Source organism: Macrobrachium nipponense, chromosome 2, assembly GCF_015104395.2.
Source record: "Macrobrachium nipponense isolate FS-2020 chromosome 2, ASM1510439v2, whole genome shotgun sequence".
Classification (NCBI taxonomy): Eukaryota; Metazoa; Arthropoda; class Malacostraca; order Decapoda; family Palaemonidae; genus Macrobrachium; species Macrobrachium nipponense.
Window position 1 is genome coordinate 34,035,216 of NC_087201.1, and position 16,244 is coordinate 34,051,459.

At 35.1% G+C, this 16,244-nt stretch overlaps 1 protein-coding gene across 1 annotated transcript in view; it reads right to left on the reverse strand.

Moving 5' to 3' along the window:
- LOC135220521 (uncharacterized) overlaps positions 1 to 14,756 on the reverse strand; it is a gene marked incomplete in the record, with an annotated part of 227,576 nt that extends 212,820 nt beyond the window's left edge. The window contains 1 exon segment of the mRNA XM_064257678.1: positions 14,585 to 14,756. Within this exon segment, the coding sequence (XP_064113748.1) occupies positions 14,585 to 14,661 (77 nt within the window).
- Between the last annotated feature and the right edge of the window lie 1,488 nt (positions 14,757 to 16,244).

The window sequence follows — 16,244 nt, forward strand, 5'->3', positions numbered from 1 at the left end:
GAAATATTTTCATATAAATCATGATAAATATAAAAAATTCGACCTTCGGCCAACTTTAACTCGACCGACATGGTCGAAAACTGCAATTGTAAGCTACAACAATTACAGTCTAGTAATATTCAATCATTTACCTTCATTTTGCAACAAACGGGAAGTCTATAGCACAATATTTCAATGTATGGAGAATTTTTGAAAACTACTTTTTTTACGTCCGCGCGTTACGAATTCATGCATCATATTGTGATAACATTTTCTCTGTGTTGCTTTGATCGTTTTACAATTTGTTAAATACCAAAACTATCACAATTTAGTGTACAATACAACAACAAAAATAATTAACTAATTAGCTTTAACCGTTTTGCTCACAGCGCGATTTGTATACAATTATATATGAAATTTTTTTTTTGCAGTCATATATTCCAATATTTATGTATGATAATGATATTGTTTCATTTCTGATGGTTGCATACTAAACTTCAGGCAATGACAAAAAAAGGAGCCAAAAATGAACTCTTAATCTTGAAAACTAAGCGTGCTGTGATTTTTTTAATAAAACTTTTTTTCCACTTTGGCGCTCACTCCTGAATGCTGCCAGCATACAGGAGACACTTTCGGAAATACTGGCTCGGCGTTTAAGGGTTAATATTATTTGAAAATTATTAAATCAATTTTTAAAAAAAATTTATTTAGTAATAAAAATAAAAGGAAAGTACATAATTAGTGAATATTGCTCTATGAAAAAATCCGTGAATTAGTAAATTTCCCAGCGATATATTTGGAGATACATTTCACAGAAAAATCGTTTAGTATTTAACCAGCAAATGCTGAACTGTGATCAAGTGGGGGTCCACTGGACTTAATTTAAGATTCATTTTTTAAATACTGACCTTCCCATGATGTAGCTTTTACTTCCGTGTCAGAGGTAGTCTGACCGATTTAAAAAAGAAAAAAAAAAAAAAAAAAAAAAAAAAAAAAAAAAAAAAAAAGTGAACACTCCGTTTTCTAAGAATACCTGTTTTCTGTCCATCTACTTCCCCAACCCACCAACAGGGGACCACTAGATCCACACACACTTGTAGTTGGTCAGTCTACTTCTGTCCACTTTGAATGTGGGGAGGTAAGGAGGGCAAACCATATATTTATGGAAGAGGTAAGTATTTAAAAAATAACTACTAAATTCAGTACATATATGTAAGTGTTTACATAATAAAAATATGGAATGTTAGTCCATATATATAAAAGTCTAAAACTAAAGGGGTCAACCAGATTGCTTGCAGGAATGTGATCAAGACTTAAGGAAGAGACGCTAAAGATGACGTATACAATAAGTATGTAGGCTAAGTTGACATGTCGTCATCTGTAGTCATTCAATTGTTTATAAACATTAGTCCAAGCTCCCTGCTTGAGACAACTACCCCGACCTATAATTCAAACGGCCTACGTGATCTGTAGCGTGTCTCATTTTGATTGTGTGTTCGTATGAAACTATGTCATTTGTATGTATGTTCATATGTTCGAACTACTGTCTGTTCCTTCATAACTTGTAACAGAGATGGTAGACGGGCAGAACAGAGTTAGCTATCGTCATTAGGAGACCTGTACCTCTTTACCTAAGCTTTATCATGTAGAGGAATAGGATTAGCCATCACCATTGGCAGAAGCGATCAAGCTATCGTTATTAGAAGACTTGTACAACCATACCTGATCTTCACCATGTAAAACTTCAGAAGAATATATAATTTTTATATTTCGTGTTTTCTACAAGAACCTCCTCACCATGAGTTTAACACATCGTCGTAATAACCAACAAGATAATCCGACTTCGTAAGTGATCTACAAACCCCAAAACACTCCATTGAAGATGGAAGTGCAATACCAACCGACTTAGCATAAAGATTATCGCAAGTCTAACATTACCTCATAGGGCGCCTTATTCATACAAGGCACAAGCCCTAATATTGGTGGCCAGCGTACCAGAAGAACTCTACAACGTCCTACGAAGAAAAACCAGAATAATAAATTCATGATCATAAGAAGTCAACGACGACGGAAGCAGCAGATTCTTCAAGCAACCTAGTATCATCGTTAGTGAGCGACTTCAGAAAACAATAAGAACTCTTCAACGACGACGAAAGCAACAGATTCTTCAACCAACTTAGTATCATCGTTTAGTGAATAACTTCAAGAAACAAAACCGACGTGTCTTTTTCCTACGGCAACGCAAGCTTCGTCTCTCATTAGAATCATTCAAGAAAACATCGTTAGTGAGCGTTTCCGGCACTTCAAGAAACAAAACCGAACGCGTCTGCAGCATCGGATCTTTCAAGGGCTCGAATCATTGAAACAACGCGCACGGAGGAAACTCAAGCCAAACCAGGTCATCCGCTAAATAGAGAAGGAGGACAAGGCCGTGTGTCGTTATCGGAACACCGTGACTTCCCACAAAAGCAAGCTAAGTACAATTTTTTATTCATTTGGAGTAACTTTGAGTGTTTCTTTTGCAGGTCGAATTTCGTTATTCCTGTGGTGAAGTTACGAGACATTCTTAATCTTACTTTTTTTACAGAAATTATCTACATCATTGAGATTTCGCTACTGCGAGTTTTTATCTTTGAGTGTCTGTTTCTAGAAGTTCTACTGAAATATCATAATCATATACTATGTTAATTTTATCATTTTGGGTGATTATTAATCCCTTACGTAACAAATCATATTAAACAGAGAATATGCGTTTACGCAGTGGACGTCTGTATTTATACAGATGCATGGATAGGGTCGTTAAGCACCGTAGTGATTAGAAAACACACAAAAAACAAGTGGAACAACCCGTACAAATCTATATAAATTAGAGGTAACACTAGTTTTCGGGTCATGATCAATAATGCTCCTTTGCAAAGTTCCCCCCGCTTCGCAGAGTTTTTCGGCCCTTGAGGTTTTTTGAGTTTATAAATAAAATTCTAACCTCAATGACTCAACTTAACTTTAAAAATATGGCTGGATTGCAAGGAATAACATGTCTGTAAAAAACTTTCATCTAGGCTAAATGCGCTGACCAGGATCCCTCACTATTTCAAATTTTAGCAAAGAATGAAGTACAAACAGTTAATATTGAATGCAGTAGTGATAACTTGTCTTAATTAGTAATCGCTCAGTTCCTAATAGTTCGTCATTCATTGCTTTATACGTAACCAGCAACATAATGCTAAAAACACACAATACGTTGCCGATGGTAATAAAGAGAAGGATCCTAATTATTACAAAAAGAAATAGAAACAGTAGCCCGTCAGAATCAAACAAGCAAACTCGGTGACTGTGTTCCACCCTAGTCAGCGGTCAAGGTCAGTCAAAAACTGCCGAAGTGTTCAAAGCATAGCAAATTCCACACAATAAGCGACTCTAGCAGAGTGGGGAAAAGCAATGTTGGTTTATACATGCCAATATCTTTTTGAATTAAAAAGGATTTTCCTATGAAACACACGACCGTATAAAGTAATCAGAGCAGGTTTTCGTTTTTTTTAATACATAAGTTATTATAAGTAGTGGTGGATAAAGCCCGACTGTACGCGCCGTAAAAATTAGAATATCTTGTTTATTCCTTTAGTACACGTAATATCCTGTATTTACGGACTCACCGTCTGTTGTTCGAACTTCCCTAATGAGAAGTCCGGATAAGCGAGCGTTTACAGATACCTCTATAGCTATAAAAAACATTGATCTGTATCTAGTGTAATTGTAAGATTCATCTAGGGGTATACAAAATATTATCTTACATCCTGCAATAAAGGCGTGTTTATCAAAGGGAAATCCTATAAACCTTCAAACATATTAAAATCCGTTTGAACAAAAAATGAGACAGTTAATCAAATAATAACTTATATAAAGGAACTATACATTTGTCTCATAAATCGTAACATTGTTCAAATGACCCAACAGAATTCTCCCACAACCGCAGTCGCACTTTGCACGCAAAATCTCGAGAAGCATGCACCCTCGAATGTCTTAGTGCGTGTAAAAAGACTTTGCTGGGAAATGAAATTTTAATCCTTCCCGACACTCTGAAATATAACGATTTCCGCGAACAAAGCCCTAGACACGGTTGACACAGCAACAAGTTAATCTAGTGATCCACAAACGTATACATATCGTGGATACGGAAGTTATAAATATCGCATTTTTTTTTATTGTTGCTCATTTTTTAATCCCGCCCAAACCAGTCGTAGATGAATCTCTCTGATAATCTATCTAAAGTAATATCCGTAAAGTCATTCAAGCAGAGGTGATTCAGCAGAAATTTTTTTTTATCTTTTACCTGAATACCAGGAAGTTTCTCCACTAGCGAGTGATCTCTGGGAGAAAAACGGATGTCATTGAAAACAAAATACGGTCTAAGGACAAACATAAAGCTATATACGTACCTTCGTATAGACTCTCAATGAAATTTCAAAATAGAGATAAATGACGAAGTTGAAAAATGTTAGTAATAGGAGTCATTAGGAAATCAAATAAGCCCATATAATTTTTCCCTCAAACGTCATGCCATAAAAGATCGGACTTGGCGTATCTGCGTAGATTCTGTCGCTTAAACAAGGAAACGACTCCCGATAGTTTCCAGTGCCATGTACCGACGACATCTTATCTCTGTTAGGTTAGAATAAATTTTTTTCACCAACTTGGACTTACTTAAAAGCTTTTACCAGATACCATTACCTAAGTGATTGTACCTCATACACCGTTTTCAGCACACTCAGGGGACATTATCAATTTTTACGTATGCCTCCGGCTTACGTTGCGCCCCAATTACAATATAGTGTTTGGAAACTTTTAGGGGATACCCTACATGCTTATATGGTTGGTCTTATAATCTTTTCTAAATACCTTAGAAGTACATTCACTATAAAACTAGAGCTAGTGCTACAGGGACAAAGACAAATAATCTCAGAGTAAAGTATCTAAATGTGAGTTTTTTAAAAACCGAACATGTTTATCTAGGTTTTATGTGTCTAGTCAAGGTCTTAAAGTAGTCCAAGGTTAAGGTGTCGGCTATTCATAACTTCCGGTAACCTATTAACGTAAAAGGGGGATACAGCACTTTGGCGCTGTAGTGGGTATTACAATCGTATGTAAATATGGAACTCTTCAATCATGACAGCTCCTTTAACAGATCTTACGAAGAAGAGCGTAGATTTATTATGGTCTAAAAAGCATCAACAGGCGTTCGATATCTTAAAAAACGGAATAATGCAGCTCACCTAACTTAAAAATCCCTGATTTAAATAAGGAATTTTTTTTATTGCAACAGACGCCTCAGACCAAGGGGTAAGAGGGATACTACTTCAGCAATATGATAAAACAGTTCTTTCCTATAGCTTTTTTATTCATGTAAACTAAGCCCTCTGAAAGTAAATACTATGCAGTAATAGGCAAGGAAGGGCTAGGTATCTTTAACACTAGTACATTTTAAGTTCATAATCTATGGCTATCCTGATAAAAGTCCTTACTGAAACATGAGTCCTTTACCGAGTTTTTCAAAGGCTTTAATCACAGTCCCAAAGGAACTCGGTGACAAATGATCATTCGGGTCTTTGGAGCCAAGATAAGATATCTACCTGGGAAGGCATTATCATAGCCGACGCATTATCCCGCAATCCCGCACCATACTGCAAAGAACCATTAATTAGACTAAAAAATATAGAAACATCCGTGCCTATTGTTAAAACCGTATCTAAACAAGAAAATTCCTTAACCCAAGAGATCGCGAGCATTGAATATCTGGGTTGGAGCGCAGAACTGTTACAAACTGAACAAAGCAAGAGTCAACAGACATAACCAAAACAATAAACACTTTGAACGGAAACAGAGTCAGCAGCAATAAACATCAAACAATAAACACATTCGAACGGAAACAGGGTCAGCGACTAAGCAAAAACAATAAAAACACTTCGAGCAGAAACCCTAAAGCAAAAGTACATTTAAAGTATGTGTATCAGAATAATGTAATCAAATGTAATATTATATGTAGGTCCCCCCCCCCTGTGACGAGGAAAAACCCGAAGAACACAGCAGGTGACTAACGACCAGGTAGTAGTAAATAATCTCTTTCATACCAATCGTCCTAAACTGGTTGCATTCCGTCATCCAGGGTTCCCTACTATGTCACAGAAAGCCAAATCACTATTTTTACTGGCCTACAATGCTTACAGATATAAAAAGCACATAACTAATTGTAACACGTGTCATGAAAAACAAGGGATACACTAAGACACCTGTCAGTTTAGGAGCCTATCCTGTGCCAAATCAATCCTTGAAAGAATATACGTAGAATTATTAACAGAATTACGAGTCTGACAGAGGGAATAAACACTTCTTAGTGTCAATAGTTCCTTGACACGTTATATAGAATTAATAGCACTAAAAACAAACACCGCAATGAGTGCGTTAGGAATATTTATGAGTGCTAAATCAGTAAACATGGAATTCAAACACATGATAATCTGACTCGGGTGGTGTAAATCAATAATAATCTCCTTAACACGTTGTGTGAATTCCTTTCCATTAAGAAAACCAATAATATATATCACCCAGAGTCAATCGGTTTGGTAGAATAAGAGATAAATAAAAAAGTGTCAATGTCTTACGAGTACAACTCTTGATATTGGATCCGAACTGGATTATAGCGGTTCTCGCGGTTTTAAATACCTTTATCATTCATATCTTGATACCGCAAGTAGCCTTATACGGTACGCCGCTAGAACACTTTTCCACATATTCAAGCCAACCATTAATTTATCAAATATATATAAAAAATATATAAAAAAATAAAATAAATATGGATACAAGTGGAGTCAATATAATACACTCCGTAAGAAGTCGGAAGGGTTACAAATTATAATAAAAAAGGAATCACGATAAAATCAATAAGCAAAACGTAACCATAGATTAATTAAATATCCAAATATATATGCGTATATATTTAGTAATGACAAATAAGCTAAAAGTTCAAATACATATCCAAACCTACTGACATATTGTCTGTCCCGGTGATTTATATTCGTAGTCAATGAAAAAAAAAATAATAATAATAATAAATAAATAAATAAACAATAAATAAAATAAATAAATAAATAAATAAAATAAAAGAGATTTTAAGTCAGGAAGTCTAGAAGTGAAAATGTTATCTATGAAATAATCCTATATGAATCTTATACAGGGCTAATAATATATATATAATTTGTATGGAAACCTTTTTCATATAGTTTGAATAAGGAATATTTAATTTAACATAATTACAATTATGCAGATTTCCAACATGAAATATATTGTTCAATTTTGGTACTGTTTTTTTTTCAGACATTCTTTTCGTGTGGGTCGAGTATTAAAAGATAATAAATTTATCCTAAAGTCGTATTTATTACAGCAAGTAACGTAACTCTTAGCTGGCTGAGAGCAATCTCCTGCCAAGTGACGACGTCATCATTGCCGTATCAGTATTTGTTCCTTTTAACCTCAATAATCTGCTTACACAGGCTTCATCTCGCGCTTGCAAAAGCAGATTGACTGGAGAAAGGAATGCTTAGCCCGAACTTCTCATGGGCAAGGCAGACATGTCTATCCGTATGCGCAATGCAACTTTATCTAAGGAGTTGCAATCATTTTAAAATTAATGAACAAAATAAGCAAATAAAATTTCTATAACAACAAAATGAATTAATTTTTTTTTCTGAACCTCATAGACACTTAGAATGTATCAAGACCATAAATGTAATAACTATGAAATTATTGTACTTGCAACATTAGCCGCTATTACAATTCAAGTAAAACATTCATGGGAAAATGTCACATTTTCTTGAAAAACCCAAAGTTTATTTAGAAAATTATTACATAGTGGGTTTTTTTTCGTTGCATCTCCTACCTATTAATAAAGTTTTTAAAATTAACCTCAGAGGATGCGCGCGAGAAAATTGAATATGAAACTTTTGTTAGGGCACATAGGATCAGATTTTATCACAACTTAATTTCAGTTAGCATAGAGAAATACAGAATCATGATTAATCTTCTCTTTGACTCTTATGTTGCCTGTCATCTTACAAATAGCTCCGTTTCACACTTCTTTGTCTAGTAACTTACTACCAGTAATATCGAATTTCTTTGGGATTCGTATTGAATATCTGTTTATTTTTTATAATTTATGGATATTTTTACAGTCCGTCATAGACCCCTGGATAGGTTCACTCATTGTTAATGCCATGGATAAAAAAGTTTGTACAGCGGACTCTTTTGAATTCCAAAATATCAGCGAATTCATGTGGGTTAAGTCTGGTCTAAATGGCTCTCTCCCCTCCCGTATTTGGATGTTGTCTGAATTTACTTTGCCCTTGTGACAAGTATAATTTCACTTGCAGGCTGATTAATGGAACCTGGTTACAGTATCCTGCAGTACGAGAGGTTCACATCGCAACTTCAAAAAATCGTTCGTCGCAGGCGGACGACTACAGTCAAGTAACAACCGCCTACAATGTGAAAGGAATTTCATGGACTTCTTCTACCGACACCGTATCTCGTCGTTAATCTCGTTTTCATGCGGAACGCTCCAGCGGCTGTCGGAATTCGACTACGAATGGGACATACTTCCGACAATTTCGACCCGAAGGATATTCAACTCTACTTTGCTGGCGAAGGACTCGTGCTGGGGATGTTTTTTTTATTCATCGCGAACGTAATCGTGTAGCTTAGGATGCAGAGAATAAGTATGAGCGCAAAATAGAACGTTGGACACGCCCAGGCAAATTTTTCCCCTTGTTTTAACCCTGTGAAATAGGCCGTTTCATTGGGCTATAGGTGGTTGTCTGGAACTGTGTAATGGACGAAAAGTTGTTCGAACGCTAGTTAAACGTGAAGTAGTATAACCTCGGTCATGTATCCTATATATATAAAGTATCATGTATCCTATATGTAATTGATCATAAATAACAGAGTCGAAATATATTTTTCTTTTGCGTTGTACGCAATAGGAATCTCTTATATAATGATCATAAATAACAGAATCTAAATATATCTTTGCGTGTACGCAATAGGAATCTATTTAAAGTGCACATATATTAATCATAATTATATGAATCCATATACATATGTATAAACAAATCAGGTAGCCTATAATCAATCTGTTACCTTTTATCTTACCAATATCTGCAGTTACATATGAGTTAGTATATTGATTAATGAATCAGATAAGGCAGTCCCCGGGTTACGACGGGGGTTCCGTTCTTGAGACGCGTCGTAAGCCGAAAATCGTCGTAAGCCGGAACGACGCTTGGAAATATGTCTTAAACTAATAAAAAGTTATAAAAACCTTACTTGTAATCCTTTGGTTACACTACATGTTGTTTCCTGTAGTTTTATGTACAACCTGGAGTTATTTTCATAAAAGAATGCTGGTTCTTGAAGGTAAAAAACTATTGTAATCCTCTGGTGACACTACATTCTTGAAGTTTTATGTACAACCTGGAGTGATTTTGCAAAATCTTGAGGGCTACAAGAACAGCTGATTACTATTTACGTATCATATAGACTAATTAAAGTAAATGTATCTTTAAATAGGCTTATATATTAGTATCAACAAAACATTTCCTGCCATGAGTCAGAGGCCGTTTAATGAAACGAACACTTCTCTGTCCTATCTGTTCAGAAAATAAACGTTACGTCAATCCCCGAGACCATTGTTGCCAAAGCGTCTCTCTCCTCTCTCTCTCTCTCTCTCTCTCTCTCTCTCTCTCTCTCTCTCTCTCTCTCTCTGATCAAATTACATTGGAAACTTGACATACGATTGCCCTAATATACGAATGTTTTGAGATATAACAGAAAATTTGCGAGCTTTGATATACAACGAAATCTTTGAGATACGATTTTGCGATGAGTGTTAGTTGTATAGGCGACCGATAAATGGCGTTCAGTCTGTTTGTTTGTTGGTGCTGCATGTTAACACGTCGTTGTTTAGTTAGTTGTATTTGCGCCTATTTTTCGTGTTATTTTGTCTATTTTATTATTAACCATGGGTCTCAAAGCTAAAGACAAAGCAGGTGATAAGAAAAAACCAAGAAAAATTATTTCGATGGAAGCAAAACATGAAATTATAGCAAAGCATGAACGTGGCGTTCGTATCGTCGATTTGGCAAACGAGTATGGTCGAAATCCTTCTACAATATCCACGATCATCAAGCAGAAGGAAGCTATAAAAACCCCCGAGACCATTGTTGCCAAAGCGTCTCTCTCTCTCTCTCTCTCGTCTCTCTCTCTCTCTCTCTCTCTCTCTCTCTCTCTCTCGTCTCTGATCAAATTACGTACTGGATAATGTCTCTCTTTGGATACTTCGATTTTGCCAAATATTGAGGGCTACAAGAACAGTTGATTACTATTTACGTATCATATAGACTAATTAAAGTAAACGTTATCTTTAAATAGGCGCCTTTATGTATTCTTAGTATCAACAAAACATTTACTGGCATGAGTCAGAGGCCGTTTAACGAAACGAACACTTCTCTGTCCTTAACTCGGAGCGTCGGAACGCTCGCCTCTCTCTCTCTCTCTCTCTCTCTCTCTCTCTCTCTCTCTCTCTCTCTCTCTCTCTCTCTCTCTGATCAAATTACTGGATAATGTCTCTCTTTGGATACTTGGAATTGCGTTGTAATCTAACCAGAAACTTCGTTTTGTTATTATTACTGGAAACAAGCAATAATTTTTTCATTATTTGCGCTTTTGGACTGTTATATGTAAACTAGTATGTATTCATTCACTCGGAAACTAGTTCCGCATATGAGGGCTCACTAAAAAACATAGAAAAAATACAACATAAAAAGTGTCGAAAATCATCATAATCTCAAAAATTTTTTGTTGTAATCTAACCAGAAACTTATTTTTATTAATCTACTGTGCTAAACTATAAAGGATTTTTATCATAGTATGCGTTTTTTAAAAGCCACGTTAACTCGGAGCGTCGGAAGCGTCAGCGTCGTAACCTCGGAACAAGCGTCGTAACCCAGGACGGATTTTTCCATTGAATATTTAAGAAAAAGCGTCGTAACCTCGGAACGTCGTAAGCCGGAACCGTCGTAACCCGGGGACCGCCTGTATATAACATTTAGCATAAAAATCAACGAATCAATCAGCATAAACATTAATAATTTTATCAATTCATATATGAAATTTTTTATCAGTAAAATATGATTTTTATCATGTTAATCTTCATTCTATGCAATTGTCAGAGTACATTAGTATTTTCTGTAGCATATGTATCTTAATGAAATGAAGTGAAAAAACTGTATCATTATATATCACGTGATCACTATTATTTACCAATATCATTGTTTTATATTTTATTACTTGAATCAATTCATGTACACAATGAATTTTTATTTACTAATATATATATATATTCACATAGTGTCTGTATCACACTCCTATAAGTCAAATGCAAGTCAAGTTTGAGTAATATTCAGTAGTTGGTTTTGGTAGCTGACCGAGCTGATGTAAGTGTTTACATAATAAAAAAAATGGGATGTTAATGCCATATATATAAAAGTCTAAAACTAAAGGGGTCAACCAGATTGCTTGCAGGAATGTGATCAGACTAGAGACGCTAAAGATGACGTATACAATAAGTATGTAGGCTAAGTTGACATGTCGTCATCTGTAGTCATTCAATTGTTTATAAACATTAGTCCAAGCTCCCTGCTTGAGACAACTACCCCGACCTATAATTCAAACGGCCTACGTGATCTGTAGCGTGTCTCATTTTGATTGTGTGTTCGTATGAAACTATGTCATTTGTATGTATGTTCATATGTTCGAACTACTGTCTGTTCCTTCATAACTTGTAACAGAGATGGTAGACGGGCAGAACAGAGTTAGCTATCGTCATTAGGAGACCTGTACCTCTTTACCTAAGCTTTATCATGTAGAGGAATAGGATTAGCCATCATCATTGGCAGAAGCGATCAAGCTATCGTTATTAGAAGACTTGTACAACCATACCTGATCTTCACCATGTAAAACTTCAGAAGAATATATAATTTTTATATTTCGTGTTTTCTACAAGAACCTCCTCACCATGAGTTTAACACATCGTCGTAATAACCAACAAGATAATCCGACTTCGTAAGTGATCTACAAACCCCAAAACACTCCATTGAAGATGGAAGTGCAATACCAACCGACTTAGCATAAAGATTATCGCAAGTCTAACATTACCTCATAGGGCACCTTATCATACAAGGCACAAGCCCTAATATATATACCTTAACACTCCATTATATAGCTGGTTCTGATTGGAAAAGGAGTTGGGCAAAGTGGAAATCAGCTACTTAGTAATAAAATATCAAAATAACATTTCTGTACGAATTCGTGAAACTATGATTCACATCGGTTATCCAATCAGCAATATGCACCTAAGAGTCAATAACAACTGGAATAATGTCCATTACATCAACTCTTACTTTACAGGTTCTTACCAAAAGAATATTCAAAATCAAATAAGAACATCATCCAAAACCAAACCAACATAAAACCGAGTAGTACATTTAACAATCTTTCCACTTCCTATTGCAACCAGTGACAAAAGTAAACTGACCAGGTACGAGTGTTTGTACGTATCAGAGCCCAGGTGGGGGGGTGGGGGAAGTAGTTGCATAAATGACAAATATTAATAGAAAACCGAGCGCGTTTTTTGCTTCAATCTGTCGAACTATTAGTACAGAAGTAAAAGCTATATAAAGGCTAGGTAAAGTTTATTGAAAAGTATATAAATTGTTACAATAAATTAAATTTTACATGCTAAAAAACCATAAAAAATTTAAAGGTACCTTTCCCCAATCAGTATAAAACAGCACCAATAGAACTGTGCTCAATAGCCTTGAAACCTTCATTGAAGAAAAATGCAATGCATCAGCCCATGGTTGGCTTCTCAAAGTTTAGAAGTTTATGTATAGTATTTCAAAACATGACTGACTTCCCTTCAAACTTTAAAACCCTCCCTAAATCTTCATCTAATTTCATTCAAATTTCACACATAATAGACCTAGTATTTTGGCAGATATTTTTAGTGATAATGCCAATGAACCTTTGAAAAAAATTAAAGACTGTGTAAAACAAATTTTGCTAAGGCTTTATACTACGTATATTCATTCCTTTCATGTAGAGTAATTAGGATAATAGTATACAAAAAAATTTTATATACCCCACAACATAACCCCTGGAAATGCAGTTGCATCCAAATTTTTGCCCGGTTTGTACAGCAACTCGAATGTCTGAAGTCAAGAAACATCACTGCCACAGTTAAAAGCATCTGCATTCTGGTCTGTCTGTCAATGAACTCTTCTTTCTTCTGATTTAGGTTCTCAAGCTTGTGTTTTTTTTTTCTAACTACCTTAATTTCTTATTCCTTTTGACTATAATTTTTGTTGCCACAAACACTTTACAGCATTCTTTTCTTTATAGATTTTGCTTCTTCAAGTAACTTATTCTATATACTAGTACAGTAATTATGACAATAATGACATTGCTTCATTTCCTCACTTACCTAATATGATTGAAGCAAAATGCTTTTCAGCAACTACCTACACTATTGTAGGCTCCAGCTGCTTAGGATAGGTTATGTTTAACTTTAACACATATTCACAAATTAGATACTCAAGAAGAGGGGATGTGGAGCCTGAGATCCTGAACCTAGATGACAGAAATAGCTAACTATACAGTAACAATATGAACTTACCTTCATGGTGAAATTATGTATATTACTAGTGTGAATGTGTGGTGTGTTAATGGATAAGGTAATCAATCACCCTTCATTAAAACCTACTTTAACCTGGTGGACTCATTTAGAACACCAATACATAACCAATAATTTTGGCTGATGTCACCCTTTCAGCTGACATATTAAGTACAACTGACTTCTCTCTCATACTTCACGCCAATTTCTTACACTTCATTTAGTAGAAATAAAAGTACATAAAAGAAGCCTCAGAAGGTAAAATAATTCACTACAGCAACACTCTCATGGGTGAAGACATGCAGACAAAAACTATCTCTTGCAATGTCTCAAGATGCTCAACAATGTGTCCTGAGTAACTCATCTGCGCAAACATAAATTCCTGGCTGTACTGGTCACAAATATGCTATCAAGGTCTATAAAACCAGAATGGTCAGAAATTTTGGCAATAATACCGTACACAATCACATAATATTTACATACGTCTACCTAGTTAATTTGCACGTTTTTATATAATTTTCCATAAATAAGCTTGTCCCTCAAATTGCAGTGTTAATAAAATTTTTTTTACATTACACCACAGACATTAAACGTATAGAACAAAATAAGTACACTTTAGGTTTTGCAATGCTCTTACAACTGGATAGAATTACAGATTATTTTACATTCTCAACAAAACTACATTACTATGGTGAAGAGATGCAATGATATACTGTAGTACAAAAACACCATACTATATTGTGTAGCACGTTTACAACAATAGTGACCCAAGGCAAAAGCAGTGTTGAGTAAAAATGAAATAATATCAATTAACAAAGCTACTTCTACCTTTCCCAATACACTTCTTCCGGCGCTGCCATCGTTGGTTTGTAAGTACTCACAACCTCTCTTGTCATCCAAAACATTCATTTATCAGAGCTTCAGTTATTTTCCAGAATCTTCAGATCTCTTCCTTTAACCTAAGACTGCACCTGAACATATATTCCATTTTATCATTTGCAAAAATCAAAATATAAAGAACACAAAAACCTAAAAAAATGTCAAAAAATATATAGACAAAATATTTTGACAAAACTCGGCAAAATAAAAATTAACCCCTTAGGCAATTTGAAGATCATTTTATTAAAACTAAATATAATTAAAAAGGGACAAAAAAGCCATAATAGAGAGTGTACAGCTACTAAAAATTTGGCATACGCAGGTATAGAGATTTGATTATTTGAACAGTGAAAACTATAATTACTACCCAATATTCCTGAGTTTTGACACTCAAAACAGATAATGCATATAGAAAACCTCAACTTACATTTCAAAGATTAAACTGTAAAATCATTCCAAATAAGAGAAGTACTATGACCATTATTAAACAATGTAATCAAACCACTGTAACATAACCTCATGAAAAGTTATGCAATCAAATTACCCCATACCGATATCTTATGTGGATGTCCTAAATCCTGATTACTGTACATAACAATATGCTATTTTTATAATAAAACTAAGTTTTATATATACTTACCAGGTAATTGCATAGCTATAGTTTCTAACTTGTATGCACCTTATATTAAAAATTCATGGTAGCACTTCAACTGTTTGGTGTAGGTGATAGTCCTGCTCACTAACATAACACAGTAACATAACCTCATGAAAAGTCATGCACTCAAATTACCCCATACCAATATATTATGTGGATGTACTAAATCCTGATTACTGTACATAACAATATGCTATTTTTATAATAAAATTAAGTTTTATATATACTTACCAAGTAATTGCATAGCTATACCGTAGTTTCTAACTCGTACGCACCTTATATTAAAAATTCATGGTAGCGCTTCAATTGTTTGGTGTAGATGACTAGTCTCGCTCACTAACAGGAATACCAAGAACAATTTAGCAGATCTAATTCTGTTTATACCTTATGTCCATAAGAGGGAAGGGGGATGGGTGCAGATTCTTTAATTACTTGCTAAGTATATATAAAACTTAATTTTACTGTAAAAACAGCACTTCTATATAGGTAACTTACCAAGTAATTACATAGCTGAATCCCACATTGACAGAAGTGGGATACATGGACATATTCTACTCCAAAACATTAAGTCCGGTACTAAATTTGAAATAGAAAACAAAAAATTTGCTGACATTGAAAACAATGCTAGCAAAGGCATGGGAAGGAAGCAAGAGAGCTAGTCGTGGGAGCAAGTGGATAAAAAATAAGAAGGGCTAGTAGCAGGAGCGAAAAAATGGATGTGGGGAGAGTTGGCAGCAAACAATTGGGAGCTGGTGCTGGATGCTTGGTGCTCTGAGCTGGCGCCAGGCTGTAGTAGGCACCAGGCGAGTTGGGCACCAGGCAAACTAGTAGCTCGGGAGCTGATGCGCTCGGAGCACAGTTCTTGGCTGACAATAAGCACAATTTCTCTCCTTACTACATTCTTGCCTTTACACTTTTTCAGTTCTCTGTAAAGTTAAGTGTGATAAGAATATG